This window comes from Dermacentor albipictus, chromosome 4, assembly GCF_038994185.2.
Source record: "Dermacentor albipictus isolate Rhodes 1998 colony chromosome 4, USDA_Dalb.pri_finalv2, whole genome shotgun sequence".
Taxonomy (NCBI): domain Eukaryota; kingdom Metazoa; phylum Arthropoda; class Arachnida; order Ixodida; family Ixodidae; genus Dermacentor; species Dermacentor albipictus.
The window spans coordinates 131,334,481-131,353,864 of NC_091824.1; the positions used below are offsets into that span (position 1 = coordinate 131,334,481).

At 41.6% G+C, this 19,384-nt stretch overlaps 1 protein-coding gene and 1 non-coding gene across 2 annotated transcripts in view; both read right to left on the reverse strand.

Moving 5' to 3' along the window:
• Positions 1-3,181: 3,181 nt before the first annotated feature.
• Positions 3,182-3,253, reverse strand: TRNAM-CAU (transfer RNA methionine (anticodon CAU)). The gene has a single exon. It is a non-coding gene; the product is annotated as a tRNA-Met (tRNA).
• Positions 3,254-5,159: 1,906 nt separating this feature from the next.
• Positions 5,160-19,384, reverse strand: part of LOC135898423 (AP-4 complex subunit epsilon-1-like) — a 36,603-nt gene continuing 22,378 nt past the window's right edge. Inside the window, exons 16-20 of the mRNA XM_070537592.1 lie at positions 16,725-16,827; positions 15,193-15,322; positions 12,889-12,982; positions 8,381-8,452; positions 5,160-5,389 (exon numbers count right to left, since the gene is read on the reverse strand). Coding sequence (XP_070393693.1) covers positions 5,255-5,389; positions 8,381-8,452; positions 12,889-12,982; positions 15,193-15,322; positions 16,725-16,827 — 534 coding nt within the window. The 3' untranslated portion in view covers positions 5,160-5,254. The remainder of the gene's footprint in view (positions 5,390-8,380; positions 8,453-12,888; positions 12,983-15,192; positions 15,323-16,724; positions 16,828-19,384) is intronic.

A 19,384-nucleotide genomic window follows, 5' to 3' on the forward strand; every position in this document is an offset into this window, starting at 1 on the left:
ATACACAGATTCCTTTACGGTTAAATTACACAGTACAGTACATGAAGAAAAATTCCAATATAGACTGAAAGTTTAGTTAGCGATAAATAATATTGCATTGATCTACATGATAAAAGCGCTTCCCTAATAACACGTGTGCCACATTCTTCAATTATTATCCTTTTTTAAATTAATTTGTTTAATAAAACAGCAACAGTGAAGCGAAGCATTTGTCAGTCAAAGTGTGTTCTGCACAGTGGAATGGTCCAGTGTTGTTGGTGAGGAGTAGGGTATGGGATAATGTATGGTTCTAGTTGAAAAATATCCAAAAAAGTGCGATTGCTATTGAGCAGGGATTTTTTATATCTCATTGCTAGGTAATACTCGTAAAGCTGATAAATTGGGATAATGTTAAACCGCTTAAGTAATTCACCTGTGTGTGCATAACAGTCAACATTAGCAATGTGCCTAATTGCTTCTATCTGTAATTTGTCGTCTATTAATGTTCGTTGCTGTTGTACTTCCCCCTACCAAAAAACAATAAGTGACATGCAATAAACACAAGCTGTTATAAAGTGTTATCTTAATGGAAACTAGAAGCAAGGAATGCAGTTGTGCAAGTATACCTACAAATTTGGAAATATTAGTTATTAACTTATTAATTTGTGGTTCCCATGACATTATACAATTAAAAACACTCCTAAAGTTTTAACCGTCTCTACAATTTCGATCATCGCACTACCTAAGGCTATTTCTTAATCGTCGGTCGGTCGAAAAAAGATGCTGTTCTTTTTTGTAGTCTCTGCCCGAGTTACCCTGGGCTGCAATTGTTGCGTTGGCTACACAACATTTATGAGAAAGTGGTTAAACGTTTCTGCAAGCTCTAGAACTTTAACAATGCAGCCATATATTTCTATTTCCGTAATTCCTGAGCAAATAGGTGTCCTGTGAAGTAACGTATTAAGCTTCCTCCAGATGTTTGCACTCCCATTGCAGCAGTCTGGATCAAATTGTTGACATAAATAATTTTTTTTCTTTCCTAATAAACGCATTTACTTTGTTGCGCAGTTCTTCAAATGTTTTTAGGTCTGATATGTCTCTAGTTATTAAAAACCTTCTAAAGAGTTTCGTTTTCTTTTCCGTCATTTTTAAACATTCATGAGTTATCCATGGTTTTCTATTTTTACGGCATTCTTTTACAACCTTTTCTTTAAAATGCTTAAGATAAATTTGTTTAGGGATAGCTATGAATGTCTCGTAGGCTGAATCTGCAGTTACTGAAAGGTAGACTGTACTCCAATCTGTTTGGAAAAGACTTGTGCTAAAAGCAGCTAAGGTAAGAGGCGTGATGTCTTGAACTGTTCTAGTCGGTAAATCCGTGGGCTTTTTGGTAGCATTGTCTGTAATAAAATTAAGTGCTAGGTGTTCGCTCATACCGCAACACAATACACCTGACTCCACATTATCTTTGTTTATGTTGGTAATAAAAACATCAATTAAAGTTGCCGATTTTGGTGTGATACGTGCAGGGGTGTCTGTTGCTATCTCGTAACCATTTGACACAACTGTAGCCACAAACTCAGTCACGAGGGGAGAAGACTCTAGTACGTTGATGTTAATGTCACCACCAAGAATTAGTCTAAGTTGTTGTCATTTACGTAATTGAATAATTTTTCAAGAACACTGGTGAAATTCAGGTGGTCTGTATATGACAGAGTAAATGTAATTTCGTGATGTTAAGAGTTAAGGATTCAATGTCAGAATTAGTAAAAAAACAAAACCTAACCACTTCATGAAACATTCACATAGATTTCAACATGTGCATTGGACCTGCACATTTTTTTTTTTTTTTTTTTTGCCAGGTCTCAATCACTAAGCAGCTTTCATTATCGACATAAGACTCATCATTGATGGCCGAGCAGCACAGCACTCTTCGTCTAGGCAGGGTAAGATTACTGTACACGGGAGCATGTACAGTAACTCTAAGGCAGGGCAGCATGTTTCTTGGTGCAGTCAAGGAACTTGTTGATCAAACAATGCTGCCTACTCCACAGAGTGTTCATCACAGACACCTACCAAGCAAACTTATTACACTCTGCATGCTTGTCAAACTGTTCTGCTACAGATCCTTGTCCTAAACGACTGTACTGCATGCTTACACAAATTATGAGAACAACGAGAGATGCTGGGGCCTGTACATGCATTATTTCAATAAAATTAGGTTAAGGTTATACAAGTGTTGGCTAAGTATAACACATTTCATCCTCAAAGGTGACATAATTTGAGTGATAATGTGATTACCTTTTTATTGCTGTGTGTCTTGATTCTTGGTCTTTCTAAATATATATAACTAAGCCACAGAATGACACTTCTGTTCCTATTTCTTTGTTGTCACTACTTTCAGTAGGTGAATGAAACAGTTCGAAATGTTGGTATTTATAGGACTCAAGAATATTGCATCTTTTTCCTATGTTTTGCACTGTTTAGTTAACCATAATATTGTATAAGCTCCCCAACTTCCAGTGCTTACTGTTTGTGCTAAGCTGGCATTGTTTTTCTCTTATCTTGTTAAGGTTGCATTTCTTTCACTCTTCAGCCCCTCAGTTCCTGGTGCTGCTTTGCCCCATTAATTCTCATTTATACTTCTGTGCAACACTTCAAGAAACATGTTTCTTGCTGCAAGTTAAAACACACACAAGAGTAGCAAATTAAATCAGTTGGAAGCGCTGCCTATGCTGTCTTTATGTGTTTTCTTTTTGTGTGTGTTTTAACTTGCAGCAAAAAACATGTCTTTTAGCAAGCACCAACTAGGGCAACAAGTAGTTCTTTTGCAACACTTCAAGAATACTGACATTCTATTCTTTGTCAACCAAGCTAGCGTTCGCACAAGACCATGTCATTATGTAAGTGAATGGTTGCATTAGATTTGCATTGTGTGAAAAATACTGGGTGTTTCGTGTAATATAAGCCAGTGATTAAAAATAAAGCAGTAAAATGCAGTTGGGTGGGTGCAATCACTGACAAATTGCCTTCTATCATGTGGCTCTCCTCTGAGTGTTTCATATGTATATATATATATATATAAGCATATTATAAGACACCAAAAAACACTGACACCAAGGACAATATAGGGGAAATTACTTGTAGTTGCTAAAGGAATTAACGAATTTTCAATTAATCGAAAGTGGATGAAAAAGCAACTTGCTGCAGGTGGGGAACGATCCCACGTCTTCGCATTATGCATGCGATGCTCTACCAATTGAGCTACAGCAGCACCGTTTTCCCACCCACTTGCTTGGGTATTTACGTTTCCTAGTAGAACCCTGGGAATGTTAGCCAGCACTACCACTCACAAACCTCGATGGAGGATGTGGAACATTCTTTCTGCCGCAGGCGTCACGAGTATGTGACCTTTTTGGGTGAAGGCAACTGGTCATTAAAGCCATGCATGCTACCTGAAGGCACCAATGTTGCTGGATTCGAGGCCCTCATTATGTAATAAACGAGAAGAAAGAAGGTTAGGTGTGGGGTCCAATTTTTACTAGGCATATTATAAGAAGCCAACAAACACTGAAACCAAGGACAACATAGGGGAAGTTACTTGTACTTGCTAAATCAATTAAAGAAGTGATAAATTGATGGAAGTGAACAGCTAACCATAGTCAATGTTTGTCAATCCAGCTTTTGTGGCGATGTATTTTCTGCACTAGCGCAAGCTCTTGGGCCTGTTGGTGCACGATGAACGTGAAAAAGGGGGTACCAGCGAAACATAAAGGATGCGCACACAAGGAAAAGGCATTAGACACGGACGGATGCTGGTACGATCCAATATGATCCAGCATCCGTCCGTGTCTAATGCCTTTTCCTTGTGTGCGCGTCCTTTGTGTTTCGCTGGTACCCCTTTTTTCAAGTACCTCCTGCGTGGCACTTTTTTCTGGCGTTTAAAAAAATGTCCATGAAATATGAAAAAAAAAATCAAGAAACACATGATTGCGCTCATGAGCTATCATAGTGCATCGCTCTCAAGCATGTTTTGAGCGAACGAACTATGCGGCGGCTTGGCTGTTGCTTATCAGAGATGGCAGCAAGTCCTTTCCGAGTGCTGTCATTGAAGAAGTTGCTGCCCTGTCAAGCTGATGCCAGAAGTGGCACCTGCTCACTGTGTCACGGTTCACACACACGTTTCTTATGCACGAAACACAGTTGTCAGCCCTGCAATACGATAGCACATGAGTGCAGCCCTATCCTTTTTTATTTTTAAAAAATATTTTGCGGACTTTCTTGAAATGCCAGAAAAAAGATTTCCGCAGGAGGTATATTGTCACAAACAACTGGACTGCAGCAGTGGCCTAGTGGTAGAGCACCCGCTTCGTATGCAGGAGGTATAAAGCTCAAATCCCGGTGCCACTGGAAACACACAGTTTTTTTTCTAATGAGTAGAGATGCTCCCTGACCTGGTGCTTGGCTCTTCTGGGCTTCACATCTTGAAAGGGGGCCCAATAGATATTTCGAAGCTGTGCCTAGGCACATTTTTGTCCAACCACAGATGGCCTGATAAGTATCCGCCACGGCTGTGGGAGGCAAGTGCTGCTGCCGGGTACATACAGGTAAAATAGGTACAAGCATGCTCCCGGTCTGGTGCTAGGCCCTTACGAGACCTCAAGGCTTCGAAAGGGGTGTTTGTCCCCAACCCAAAAGCGTCCCCACCTCAATAGGTACATTTGGGGCACGAGATAGGAAATGGTTGCCACGAGGGCTGCTCTTTTTTTTGTGTTCACAAGGGTTTCAATAGGAATTTATGGTGCAGGCTCCTTTCCCAAGCATATATCGCCTGAAGGAAGCCGAACACCAGGTGCTCCTTGTGCTCATTCGAACCAGTGGGTTCGTGGGCACAAGCTGTCTGTTCATGAATGCACAACCTCCCACAGCCGAGGTGGGTGCTCTACAACATAATGAAATGCACTTGGCCCTTAAGCAATATTAAAATGTCAATATAAACAGCACTCTGAGGAGTGCCACATGACGATAAATAACAGGTCACTCGTTTCACCCAGCTGCGGTTTACCACTATCACATAAAACACCCGATATATTACTCCATCAAGCCGAGAAAATGTTTCTTCATGGGCATTTTTCAGGGTTTTCTTAAGCGAACTACTTCAGTAAATGCAACACACCATAGTACCACAACACATGGAAAATGTCATGCGTATATTCAAAACATTACATTACAATACTGAAGCACTTCAGCTTTTTACAATGTTTTTCATAGTTCATCAGCTGTGTCGCTTTAGCTCAATTCCCCAGAGCTCTGCACTTTTAGACACAGCTGAACTTTGTTGTTGCAGCCCCGATGACGATGCCACATCAACATTTTCAGAGCTAAAATCTGGAGAAACAACTGAAGCAGCCTGAAATGAAATAAAAATTATAAATTAACATTTATTTGATGCCGGTAATACTAGGAACACAGCTAACCAAGCAAGAGCAGATGTTAGCCGCATGTTCAGGATGCTATCGAACAACAAAAATGCTTCATGACGATGAGCAAAACGAGAACTAGGTAAAAGCAGGAGCCAAAGTTTCGACAAGTGGAATTGTCTTTGTCAAGGCGACATATGCTTACCTCGGCTCAGTATATATAGGTAGGGTTCCAAAGGGGAAAGGTGGCAACCTGGCTGGGCAAGGGAATGACAAAGGGTGTGTTAGCGGTGAAGGTGTAGAAGTCAAAATTAGGGTGTGCTATTCAATGTCGGTGGAGGCAAGTAAGGTAGTGTTGTATGTCAGCCAGTTGACATGTGACTGTAGGCTCTTTTTTTCGTGAGAGGGGCCTGGACGACAGTGGGGGAAAGATTATCTGCTCCACTGGAAGTCAGTGAACTATCCTCTCTCTGCAAGAGAGAACAGTGATACATCAACTGGCCAGTGACACGTCAACCGGCTGACACATGGGACAGCCTCACATTCCTTCACCGATGTCGAATGGAACGCCTTTCTTTTATTCTCTCTTGAAGAGAGATGATCATTCACCGACCTCCTGCGGGGCAGATAATACCCCCTCCACTCGTCGTCCAGCCCCTTTTCACAAAAAAAAGGAACCTACAGTAATATGTCAACAGGCTCACACACTGTGCTACCCCACAGACTTCTACCGATGTTGAATAGCACATTTTTCTTTTGAATTACACTTCCTCGCCGCTAACACACCCCTGGTGGCTGCCTCGCCCAGCCACTTACTCCTCCCCTTTACAGGAACCCTACCTGTGTGTAACTAAACACTAAGCAACATGAAAATTTCAGGCATTGCTAACACTGGAGCTCTCAGAGAATTAAAAGTGGGCAGTTGTACAACTTATAATACAGATGAACTGTTGCTATCTGACCTTCTAAATGCGAAGCATTTCTTGACGAACATTTGCCATTCTGACCGTAACTATCTGTCTAGCTGCCTACGTCATGGTGCTCTCATGGTCACTTCGTTAACTTCATGCGTATCAAAATTGGCATAGTTTAACAGGAGTGTATGATGAACATAAATGATTGGTCATGACATGAATCTCATATAAATGTGTCATGTAGGTCGTGAAACAGCCGCCTACGTCTTGGTGCTCTCATAGTTGTTTTGTTCATTTGGTATGTACCAAAAGTGGCATAGTACGACAAGCGAGTATGACAAACATAGATGATAGGTCATGACATGAATGTCATGACATGCGTCATGTAGGTGATGAAACAGCTGCCTACGTCTTGGTGCTCTCATGGTCGTTTCATTAACTTCGTGGGCTCCCTGCACACTACTTCGCATAACCGTCGGATCCCACAGGGTGTGGGATCTGACGGCTTTTTCTTTTTATGCGAAGCATATTACGAGAGCTCAACCCAGCTCCTCAGGCACGGCGGTGTTGCCTTCAATACCACGTGACACCGTGACGTCACGACAGAGGAGAAACGGGGCTCCACAACTCGCGCCGTCGCTCGCGCCGTCGCGGCGGTATATAAGCAGCTGCGCTTGCCTCGGCTAGACACTCACGAGGTGAGATGCCTTCTGGAGACAGAGCTGCTCGTCGGAATGAGAAGCGAAGGTTGTGACGTGCTACAGAGACTGATTTTCTGGGTGGCTTTGGCTCAACTCTTGCAAGATGGGCTTGGTGGGAATCGAACCAGGGTCTCCGGAGTGTGAGACGGAGACGCTACCACTGAGCCACGAGTACGATGCTTCAAAGCGGTACAAAAGCGCCTCTAGTGAATGCGGTGTTGCCTTAGAAATGAGCTGTTTCTAAGGCTCAGGCGTGCGTTGCTTGCTCAGGCGCACATTTCGTTGCCGCGCCGAACGCTGCGTTGCTCGACGCTCACCGCGTCCAATGCGGCGCGCGTAGTCGCTGCGCCGTAGGCCATTGTCTTACACCCCTTGGCGGGTCGACGGGAACGCTGTCGCGTTCCACTCTTGAAGGCGAAGCAGAGTAACGCATGAGTTGTTTCTTCATCTAGCCGAACCAAATATAGCCAAGCAACAGCAGTTCACCAGGCTAAACAGTGGTTCAACAACTAAAATAAAGGCTAGTATGCTTCGCATCCTGGGCTTAACCTTAGCTAAGCCACAGCCATTTTTTTTTAACTGTGGATAGGTCGTTTGCATCACACTGGGGGGTGCCATTCCATTTCATCAAAATATTTGCCACAGGGCGTAATAAAACAAAACTCGTGAGACAATGAGTACAGCCCGTCACGATATAAGCTGAATCTTGCACAAGAACTGCTGACAGATTATAGCTCACTACTACACACCAACTACTAAAACGAGAATAAAATGTAACATGTTGTAATTCCCTGTGTTGGCTTTACATTGCTTTTTGTCTATCATGTGAGCAAAACAAAAAAGTGGGCACCCCTCCTGTTTTCATGCTTATTTATCCATTCTTGCATATTATGCAGCACTGATCTCGAACGAGAAACATGAATCAATTGGCCCAATTTCCAGCTCTGTTGTAATTGACATGTGCTGGTAAGCTAGTGACCAGGAAAACACCTGAACTCAAGCAGCTGGAAGAAACATGCAAGCACAATGCTGTGCTTTGATGTTCCACTCTCTTTTTTTTCTCCTTCTACTCATAATTGTTTCCTACATACCAGATATTCTTCAGATTCTCATCTCAAGCTTAATCTTCTTGATATGAATTATGCAAGCAACATCTATAGTGGCAGTTTAATAAAAAAACACATATGCTCACAAAACGAGTTGACATGAATAAGCTGAGAACCATACTCAATAAAGCCTAAATAAAGAAAGCAGAATAAGCGTAAAAATGCAGCTATGAGCTGGTCCACTTTTTCAAATGAAGGGACGTCTGATCACAGATGTGGAATTATAGCTTCTGGCAAGAAATAAAAAATATAGCACTTACCTTCGCTGCATTTGTACTAGAAATAGGTGAGAAAAGTGTTTTCAAGAGTTCCACATCCTCCTGTTTCGAAGACTTGAAAAGATAAAAGAAAAAAAGAAAAAGATTGCTGTACATGCCATATCGAAATCCCATGATGACACCTGAACGTACAAAAATGAGTTATGCACCATGTAGATGGCTCCCTGACAAGTAAAGCACACGCAGAAATCATTCAGAACTTTTATCACACCCCAGCAGTGTCTAAAATATTTAATTTTTCAGATGTGCTTGCAGTGACCAGGTAAATTGCAGAACATGCCACAAACATCTATGAGCACATCTGCAAACTGGCACGATGGACCAATCTTTCTAGAAAGAATGATGATGTTCAGGATGACTGAGTTCCCAAAATCGTAAGCCCATTCTAACATGACAACAGAAATGTGACAGCAAAGCCATACATTGAAAGTGACAAGACTGTGAATGGAGCTAACACTGTGAATGACAATCACCTGGCAGTATGGTTCGATAAATTAAACTGCTGCTCATTTACCACTTAGAGTGCTTGTATAACACCAATGTGCATTACGCAGCAGTTGTATCTCTGGAGTCTATGTCATGGTTAGCAACTGCCAAGCAATATGATCCTTTGTAATTCAGGATAGCTGCAAAGAAGAGTTAAAAAGCTAAGCTAGCAACACGACGCATGAAGGAAGCATAAGTGCTGGTGGAATTCGGTTTCTCAATACTTCCAAGTCTGTCCCTGTAGGCAGTGGAATAGCAGGTACCAATTGAATTCCATAAGCCATTGCCATGTCTTTGTAGCATTTTCCATGTGAAATTCCTTGGCAACCTAACACCTTGCACATATTTAAATATTATCACAGCAAAAATTGCTGTCAAGCCAGCTGGCGTATGAAATACATGGTTCGTGAATCATCACACAAATCAAGCATATGCATTTCATAACCTTACTATTATTTGTGGTTCTCTCAGATATCCACTATATTTATCATTGCTTATATACTTTCTAGATATGTCACAAGCGTGGGATCATATTGCTAGCGATCACAAAAATTCCAAGGTGACTTTCTTTTATCTTCATTCAATATTTAAATGAGCACATGAGAAAAGCATTCGACAGATTTTTGCAACTTTGCATAATCAAAGCCAACATTCAAGTGATGTAGCACTTGAGATGAAGAGGCTACTGTGTCCAGAGCACCACTTGTTGTAGCCTCGGAGTGTTTTATTGGCAAAGACATTTTGATTTCCAGTGTAGTACCTTTTTTACAATTGTTGTGCACACTCCACAAAGCCTCCAACATGACTGTTTACACATGACTGACTGACAAACATGACTGCTTACAACTAGCACTCTCAAATTAAGAGCAAAAGGTATCCTATATAAATGTGCAAAGATACGAGCAGAAATGACACATTATTTGCTTACAGAAGCAAATCTAAAATTTAATAAACTGCCATGAGGAATGTATTAAAGGGGCTGTGGAACTTTTTTTACGGCTACATCTTTGTTCTAAATCTACTCACAGCCTGTCAAAACAGTATTCCTACTGTTTCAGAAAAAGAATTATGATAATACTCACAAGCGTAAGTTATCAGACGCAGAAACTTCTAGATACAAGCAAAGTGAGAGTTGCCGTTAGCTCGAATTCTTGCGACCTTCGATCCATATTTCACTCTACCAATTGTGCAGCACTGAGGTGCCAAGTAGCAGCAGAGCAGTGGCATTACATACCAGAAGTTAAGACGCTATGGTTACCAAGCTCGCACAGCTTGTTGATGGCATTGCTCCCATGATTGCAACACTTTTCACGAGATACTGTCGCGCTCATGTGCACTACAAAACAATTCACACAACCATGTAGCAGACTCCGTATCAATGACATTTTACACTACACATACCTGACAGAGCACTTTGACAGTTGTGTAAGCAATAAGTGATCAAAGAATGCTAGCTGAAAAGTTAGCAAACTGATATACATATATGAGCACATCTGGTCAGGTGGAGCGGCAGTGTTGTGGAACGCATGTTTCTGTATAGCCAACATGAGTATGGCACAAGCAAATTCAGACGAATGATTCTTCAAGTCTGCAGCACTTCACTGCATCGCCAGTACCATCAAAATGGCATGGCAGTTTATTAATGCTCGAAACTCGCACACAGGTGACATTTAGCCGCCGAGGCTGTTGCAATGCCAAAATGCACAATTTGTAGAAACAGACTGGCAGTGCCATCGGTTATCATTAGGGCAAAACACGTCCTGCTATAAAGATCATTTTGTGTAGTTCATTTTCTGCTGTAGGTCGTAATTAAAATGGCTGTGGAACATGATTTCACAATAGTTGTGATGCCAAACGTGCACAAACAGCTCCTAACAATTTTATCTGATCATAACAGTGGCAGAATGTGATGTTGTACCTATCGCCCCATTGTGACAGTGATACTGATACCTCCTTAGGAGATTTCTTGGGCACGCTGTAGAGCACCTTTATACAGTTTAAAATTTTCTTGAAATAGCAGTATGAACATTTCTCAGTGAGTCCCCAATATATCTATAATCTTGAAATTTCTTTGGCACATTCCTACGAATGTACACTTTTGTCCTATAAAGCCTCATCATATAATGTTTGAAGTTCAATGACAGCGAATATTTTGGTTCAATAGCCAGCATGAAGATAAACACCAACTAAACACAACTTTGATAATTTCCTCTAACACCCCCAATGCATACCTGCAACTTCAAAATGTCTCTGGCATGTTTCGCCTATACTCGCGAACAACGTCTGTGGTTATGAAGGGAAAGCCGCAGAGGCAAAGCATGCACCAGTGAGAGCGCTTCTGAAAAGAGTCCCACGTTTTCATCCACATTAATTTAAGCTGGGAAAGAGAAAACATAAATACCTTATTGGCAACAGCCAGATAAAGCAAAACACGCCACTGAATGTAAAAGTTTACTTATTTCGCAGCTTTTCCCTGCCGTGTCTTGATAGACGCGAAACCATCGCACATGAAAGCTGCGTCGATTCAGCGTCTGTTCCGAGCAACCGAACACACTGTCAAACGCTGGCGGATTACTTGGTGCAGTAACACATGTGCAGATGGTCCACCGCTGTAGCTTTCTCTTCATCGCCACAGAAAGTTGTTCGCGAGTATGCCATGCACGTTAGTCCTACTAAGTATCATCTCTATATGCTTTAATTAAAGTGATGTACTGTTGATTGCCCCACAGAGCTCCAAAGAGTTCGTTGTAAAAAAATTTAGCAATTTTCCACAATGATCCTGGTTACTCCACACACTTGCAACTGTGTGTACACATCTCTCTTGACAGCCCCTCCTCTGAATTTCATTACACTAGCTCCAATGGTTCTCTCATTAAGCTAGCACTGGCGTTTCCAGTGATCTATCATCTTTAAAAGTGAACATAGTAGAGTAGACATTCTGCACACCGTCTAGTCATGATGACAACTTCACCACATTGAAAATATCTTTAGGTGTTCTCTTGCAAAAATAATTTCACGATGACATATTTGACATCCTGAGGCAACACTTGTGTAATAGTAAGAACTGAAAGACACCATAGTGTAGGGCTTGGGATTAATTTTGACCAATTGAGGTACTTTGACCTAGCGCTAATTTCCCACAAATTCAATGTGGGGTACACGAGACCTTTTCGGATTCAGCCTACATTGCAACGCTGCTAACATGGCCACAAAACAAACCCGTAACTATGCGCACGGCAGCAGAACACGCCAGCCACTGGGCTACCGTGACTGGCAGAAGTTTATATGGTAACAGCCTCTTTATGCACATGTTTATGGCATGATCCTCCTGCAGCTCACAAGGTACTGACTACACTGTTCCTATTAATATGAGATGGTACATTTATCATAGATCACACAGAGCAATACTGCACTCCTCTGCAGGTAAAAGAGAAAGTGGATCTGCATAGGTTGGGGGCCTTTGTGACTAATTGTTCTCCAGTAATACTTTTAGTCAATAGGATGTCAAAACTGGGTGGGTATGATGCAGCGGCTTTCTTTCCGTTAATGCAAGCTTTTAACTTTCTGCACACCTGCACAACAGGCTGCAAGCACTGTGAACAGATGACAAATAACAGTACCAAAGAAACAAAAGTGCAAGAAGAGTGGATGACATGAAAGCCGATTTCCAACTAAACATTTATCGGGAAAACAGGGTACAAGGATGAAAATGTAAGATAAGTTCTATAGCATGGATAACAAGCTGGCACCAAGCCACTATGGCAATGAAAACAAGTTAGCGGGTTTTAAATAAAGCAGCTAGTTTCCTAGTACTGTCACAGAAGGCTGGGGAACACATGTGGCCATGGCCGAAAATGTATAGGAAGCGTCTGGAATTTCATGTGACAGCAGATCATGACGGCTAGGAAGATTAGAGGAGCCATGAAGAAGCACTTTGTAGCCACAATATCGCAAAATAAGTGAGTCAGTGGAATACAAGTAAGATTCTGCACAAACCCACTTACGTCGACATTTTTGCCTTCTAGTCTTGTATCTATGTGGTCTTTGCTTTCACTTTTTCTCCGGCCTGTTGCTGACCATGGGCTGGCCTTTTCAGAACTGGATGTGTAAAAAATGCCAACATCAAGTCCATTGGTTAGAAACTGAGTGACACCTTGCCAAGCAGATCTCATGTGACTTGAAAGCAAGTTTCTTTAACGACAATAATGCCTTTGACATGGCTGTGAACAGCCCCTATGAAAATTTTTGTTATTGTGATTACGGGATTGCATGATGGTCCTTCGATTTTAACTGATGCAAAGCATAGTAAAATGACTGCTTGTACAGCAACCAGCCACAAATTAGATTTTATACTGACTGGAACAGGCAATCAGTACAAGAATATCAAATACAGAAATAGAGTTGAATCTCGTTAATTTGAACGCGCTTAATTTGAACTTCCGATTTATTTGAACTGACGCTGTGGTTTAGTCAAAGTTATGTGTATTCCAATGGCCGAAAATGAATGGTAATTCGATCGCTCAAGCATTTGTGATGGTTAATTCGAACATACCGCGCTCTGACAATGTTATCAGCAACGTGCCAAATCACGCGCTTCCGACCAGCATTGGTCTTATCCCGCCATAGAGGAAAAGTTTAGGACCACAGCGGAAATTTAAAAACCATAACGGAAATTTCACCCTCTCTCAAATGACAAGGTCGCCATTTCTGCGTTGTGCCGTAATGCCCCAGCTGCACTAGCCGCAAAACACATATGCCATGGCGGCAAGCACGCTAATAAACATGGTCCCTAAAATGACGTACACGTGGGAAGCTGGTGTCACGCGGACCTGCCCGGCCACTCTAGTCATACTCGTGTCTGGTAAGCCAGGCCACTTGTTTCACATTATTGTCTATTCGCGTCAGCTCTCGCTCGCACTTATTTTGGTTGGCTTGGTTTGTTTTCGTTTGTGCTTATTTTTTTTACAATGGCGAGTCTAAACTAAGACATCTCAATGAAAAGGTTGTTGGAGACAAGTGCCATATCCAATTCTGTATGACAAGACAGACCCCGAATACAAGGACATAAAGGCGACACCCAGTACGTCATTCTCCTTGTCTTTCAAATGCGCCGCCGCCGCAACAGAAGTGTGCGCACCAACATGATTATGATCAGTGGAAACAACTTTGTCATCTTGACAAGACATTACTCAAGTTAAGAATACAGGACGAAGAATGTAAACACAGCACCGATCTGTGAGCAGACGAAGGAAAAAGTACGCGAGTATGCAGAGGGAAGCAGCGGCAGAGGCCCAGTCCGGCCTCGGCAACTCTGCTACTTCGGTGGCAGTCTTACGTGGCAGACGTAATTAGCACCATCCATCAAGCTGGCAGGAAAGCAAATCCGCTTCCCTCCCGCCCTTTCTCGCAACTAGGCTCCCCTCACCCTCTCTCTCAACTCCCTCATATCTCTCTCACCTTCGACGGTCTGCGCGTGTGCGTGCCTCCGTGCCGGCACCAGTGTGCTCCCTGAGGTTTCGTTTTCTGCCATTACTGGGAAGTGAGCGTTGGTCAGTGTGGGCAGTTTCGTGGTCACTCACACTGTGCTCGTGTGTCGCAATACTTCACAACTTGCCCCGTTCATGCATCATGTTATGGTGCATGAATACTTCAATAACAAGTCTTTCTTTTAATTCAAGCACATTTTCAGGGCTCCTCGAGTTCAAGTTATCAAGATTTGACTGTGTGTACATAGTGCCATCAAGACAGTCTTGGAAACAAGCTTAATTACAAGGTGGGACAACATGTTTATGACAATGCATTCTGCAAAAAAGAAAAGAAAAAAAAGAAAAGAGATTGCTTACTGATGTTTATGTACCCATTAACAGCATAATTATTTTCTGACTTTCCCACAACAGACAGGTCTCTGGTGGCTAATGGTTATGATGTATCACAACAGATGGAATTCGGGGTCTCCCAATGAGCAGTAGCATAATGCAGTATGCTGCATTACACTGCTAAACAGTATAATGTAAGTGCTTGTCAAATTATAGTCCATATGACTAGATGAAACTTGGGTCATAGAGCACCACAATTCTAGTAGTTAAAGTACTCTATCTTTAACTGCAAAAAAAAGAAAAATGGAAAGAGCAGGTAAACAGCTGCTGTTCAGAGTAGTACACTTTAGTTTGAGTAGGCAAAAAATCATGTACAAAGAAAATATTTTGTAAGTACTAGATTCATTAATATTCTTCACTTTTACCATTCACTAGAAATTCTCATGATTAAGCTTAAAGTATTGTTATGGGAAGCATGCATGCTCCTTTCACCTCTCAGAAAATGGCACATCAGATGTGAATGAATGATAGTCCGGAGACAAAACATCCATGTCTGATTCTGAACAGCAAGTGGCGCCAGCTATGTCTAAGTTGAAGACAGCAGCGGATGCAGTTCTCACATCTGAAACACAGAAATAACAAAGCAAGGACCACTATGAGCTTCTGAGGTAATCATGATGGTAGTCAGTCAACACTAGTACAGAAATAAAGTAAAAACTGAACATACGCTTCAGCAGCACAAGAAGAATTTAATTCAGCCATGGTGATTGTAGAGACAGCTGAAAATGGCACCAGTTCTGTGAAATGCAAGGCGAATTCACAGCAATAGCCACAGGAGACTTAATGTGCTTTGTGAGCATAAACGTATCCCCTCCATGACTTGTTTTGCATGCTCGTTCTGGATTCCGATTTTGTTTTGTTTGCTATCACCTGTGTTGGTGCTACAGGTATTTTCTGGTGTGCACTAATGTTTATTTACAAAGGAGAGGTAAATGCAAGAGTAAATGAGCAAACTTTGAAAAAATGATTTCTTTGTACGTACGACGAAATTATTTTGTGCTGTTTTATTAGCACTTGTATAGCTATATTGCCATATAGACATGTGTAAGGACCACACCTGTGTAATGGCCACACCCCCAACTTGCTAGCCCAAAATATGTAAAAAGAAAAACATCCAATGAAAAAGCGCTTGCATTCATTGCCCCAATGCCACGCACATGCATAGGCGAATTTTTGCACACTGTACAAAAAAAAAAGTGCGGCCCTAACACAAGTTTATACGGTACATGTACTTCCCATCGCGTACATACATTTTTTTTGCTAGTGACCATGTCAGTTTGTTTTCACTGCGTCAACTGATCGCTGCCTTGCCTGGTAAAGGGGACTCAGACCCCATCAAGTGAAAGGTCATTTTCACTTTCCTGCTGCACCCCTTCTGTCTGCAGTGAAAACGTGAATAGACTTCTTGTGTACTTCACATGAAATGTGGTCATTTTGAAGCACTAGAACCACATGACTGGTCAAGGGCAGATGCGAGTAGCATTAGAGCTATTAAGGGATGCAGACTATGTGCTGTACAATGATGCTGCAGTTGCACAAAATATACATGTTAGTTGATCTGTTCACTGTGCACACATGAGAGCACATTGAATAGGTTGACATATTTGCACTTTTATACACATTTGCATCCTTTTGCAATGTTCACTTAGTGCCATTGCACTTGAGTGAGCATTGTTCAGCATTTTGTACCAGAATGGGCTTGAACCCAAAATCTCACAACAGCACATCACCCAAGTGGACCCATTTCTACCAACATGGTTTAGTCTTCACCCACAGTACACATCTCTGGCTTCACATTTCAACATGTGCTTAATAGTTCACTCAAGTTGTTTGTCAATACATAAATAGCTTCTACACTGTAAAACTTGTGGTCCACACCATTCAAGCTAAGAATTTCCACATTACAAGTTTGACTGATGTCATGATAGTAACTGCAGCTGCAAACAAGGAGTAGATTCACTTGCCTTCCAAGGTCACTGCAGTGAAGACTCGAGGCTTGTAAGGCATTGCATCTGCCTCAAGAGCTTTGCACACGTATCCATCCAAAAAAGACAGTGTAGTGTCAACCTGTTGTGATAATTAGTACTGTCAACAGGTATTGCGAATCCCATAACTTTAATTGTCCATGAGAAAGTAAAACAAATTAAGCAGAATGAACTGTGCACCACTTAACAAGTTGCACAAGAAGCCACGAGCCTTACACGTACACTACAGTTAACTATGAAGTCAGGCCAGAACTATTGATCAAAGTCCTATGAATCTCTTGGCATCTGTCCTCTGCCAAAACGACTTAGCTGCTCAGAACATTTCAGTTTCAGGCAGAACACTCTGTGTCCCTTAGATCATCCAAGAATGGAGCACAGTATTGTGTGTCACTTATACATCGGCCTAGTACATCCAATGCTATACCAGCGACAGCAAAAAGAACTACTCCTTTGGCAAATTAGAGTTTATTGCACAGAGGATGCCACATTCCTGAACATAGTCATGACAGAGCAGCATGAAGAGAGCAGCATCAGCTAATTCTTTTGTATAATATTTGATAAGATCTTATTTAATGTTCATATACAATCTGCTCCCTAACAAGATCAAACAATTGCCCTTGAGCAACTGCTGCTGTTATTGATTGATACCATAATGACTGATTGATGATCAGAGTTGGTCATCAAAAGTGCACCATGCGACACTTGGATATCAGCAGTGGCTATTTCGAAATTTAAAAAAATGATGTTACTATTTAACTTTCACATTTATGTCCATCTGTTGACAAAAGCTCTGTTATTGACAATTGACACGAGTACACTCTTAGGCAAAGTTACATCCTTTGGGGTGTATCTCTGCCACACAACAATAATCGTCATCTGCCTTGCTTGCGTTTCCTTTCTTGAAAACGTTGCGCCCGCTACTTTCCTGTCGGGAATGCTATGTCATGCTGATAATGCGCATGCCATTCGTTACTGGGACGTACCGGGCTCGCCACGTTAAAGAAAGGAAATGCGGACAAGACAGATTATGATTATTGTTGTGTGGCAAAAGGGTGTAATTTTGCTTAATAGTGTAGGCACCTTTTATTTTTAAAATGCTAATCCATCAGTTTAGGTTGACAACTGTTTGCTTATAAGGTCCCTAAATCTCTTTTACAGCCCGAGTTTGTAAGCCTAGAGTCAATGAAACCGCCATAGTCATCAAACATGCAAATACAGAATGCACTTTTCAATTCTTGAAAATGAGCTTTTGTAGCAAAAAAACTTATCTAGCTCAGAACAGTTCTAGGTTCTGATTTAGTGCTGTTATACATTCTCAGATGTAGCCCTGATATGGCAAATCAGATACTTGGACAAGTTGATTGACATTCGTTGCAATAAATGCAATGCAGTGAAACATACAAGAAGACAGAAAACCCATATCTTCCTGTCAACAGACTGTTTCACTGCACTATATTTATCACAATAATAGCCTCAATGAAATATGATGGCAGAAGTAGGCCTTGGTGAAAGAAGAGAAGCATAGATGCTAGGCCCAATTTGAGACAAAAATACTGTTAACGATCAAGATGGCAATGCTGGCAAATGCCTTGCATTTTATTGTCTTGGAAAGTAGAAGTTTATTTGCCCATTTTTTGTATGAGAAGGGCAGAGGAAAAATGCTGCTAATGATCTTGATAATCCTTTCAGCCCCTTTCATAGAGGAACCAGCCAATGGCGAAGTGCACACAATAATGATTATGACAGTCAATGCTGCAGTGATCTGTGGTAATCAGCAGTGAACAATCACCACAGCAACTAATCTAATCTCTTCCCTAACCTCCATCTCGGCAAAAAATACAGTATAATGCATGCAAAACTTTACATAATCATCATAACATTAAATTTGAAGACAGTAAGCGTTCATGACAAATATGGCAAATGCACTGACAAATGAAGACAGAGAAGACTGTCTAATCTCTTTTTTTCTCTTTGTGCTCAGCCTTTTGTGCATTGGTCAAGATTACGAAGCCTTTTCTATCAACTCACAAGTTTCAATGCTGAGAAGGCACTGCCAAATGACGGACTTTACTGTGACAGTTAATCAACAACTTCAAGGAACAGAACACATTTGGAGAGCATTCATACAGAATTAAAGGGATCCTGAACCACCCCTTGGCTTGGTGCAAAAACTAGTGTCCACGAATAGCATACGCTGCTGCGAACATCTCAGCCAAATTTTGCAGTCTTGCATGGCACATGGAGCTGGGCAAAGTCACCTTTTTCTCAAACACTCTTTTTTCACATGTGCAAGCTGCTGACAGCTTGCACATGTCGACATATGCAAGATTCTCATAGACAGCTGCTACTGGCAGATAGCCCACACCAATCAAGAAGGGTGTTTGGATCAGTCCGCTTCTTCCTACTGCTACTGTGTATATTTATTGATACAGTTTTCTAAAAAGGTTGATGTAAGCGAACATCTCCTTTCGAATTTCTATAAGTATTGCGTACTTCCGGAAGAAGTCGACAATCATCTACTCACGCTCAGCCATGGCCGCCCCTGTAGGAATTAAACTTTGGCCACGCTACCTATTGATGTCGTAGACGTTCTGTCTCACTGATTTCATTAGTTTTGAACCCTCAACTAGCCTACTAGA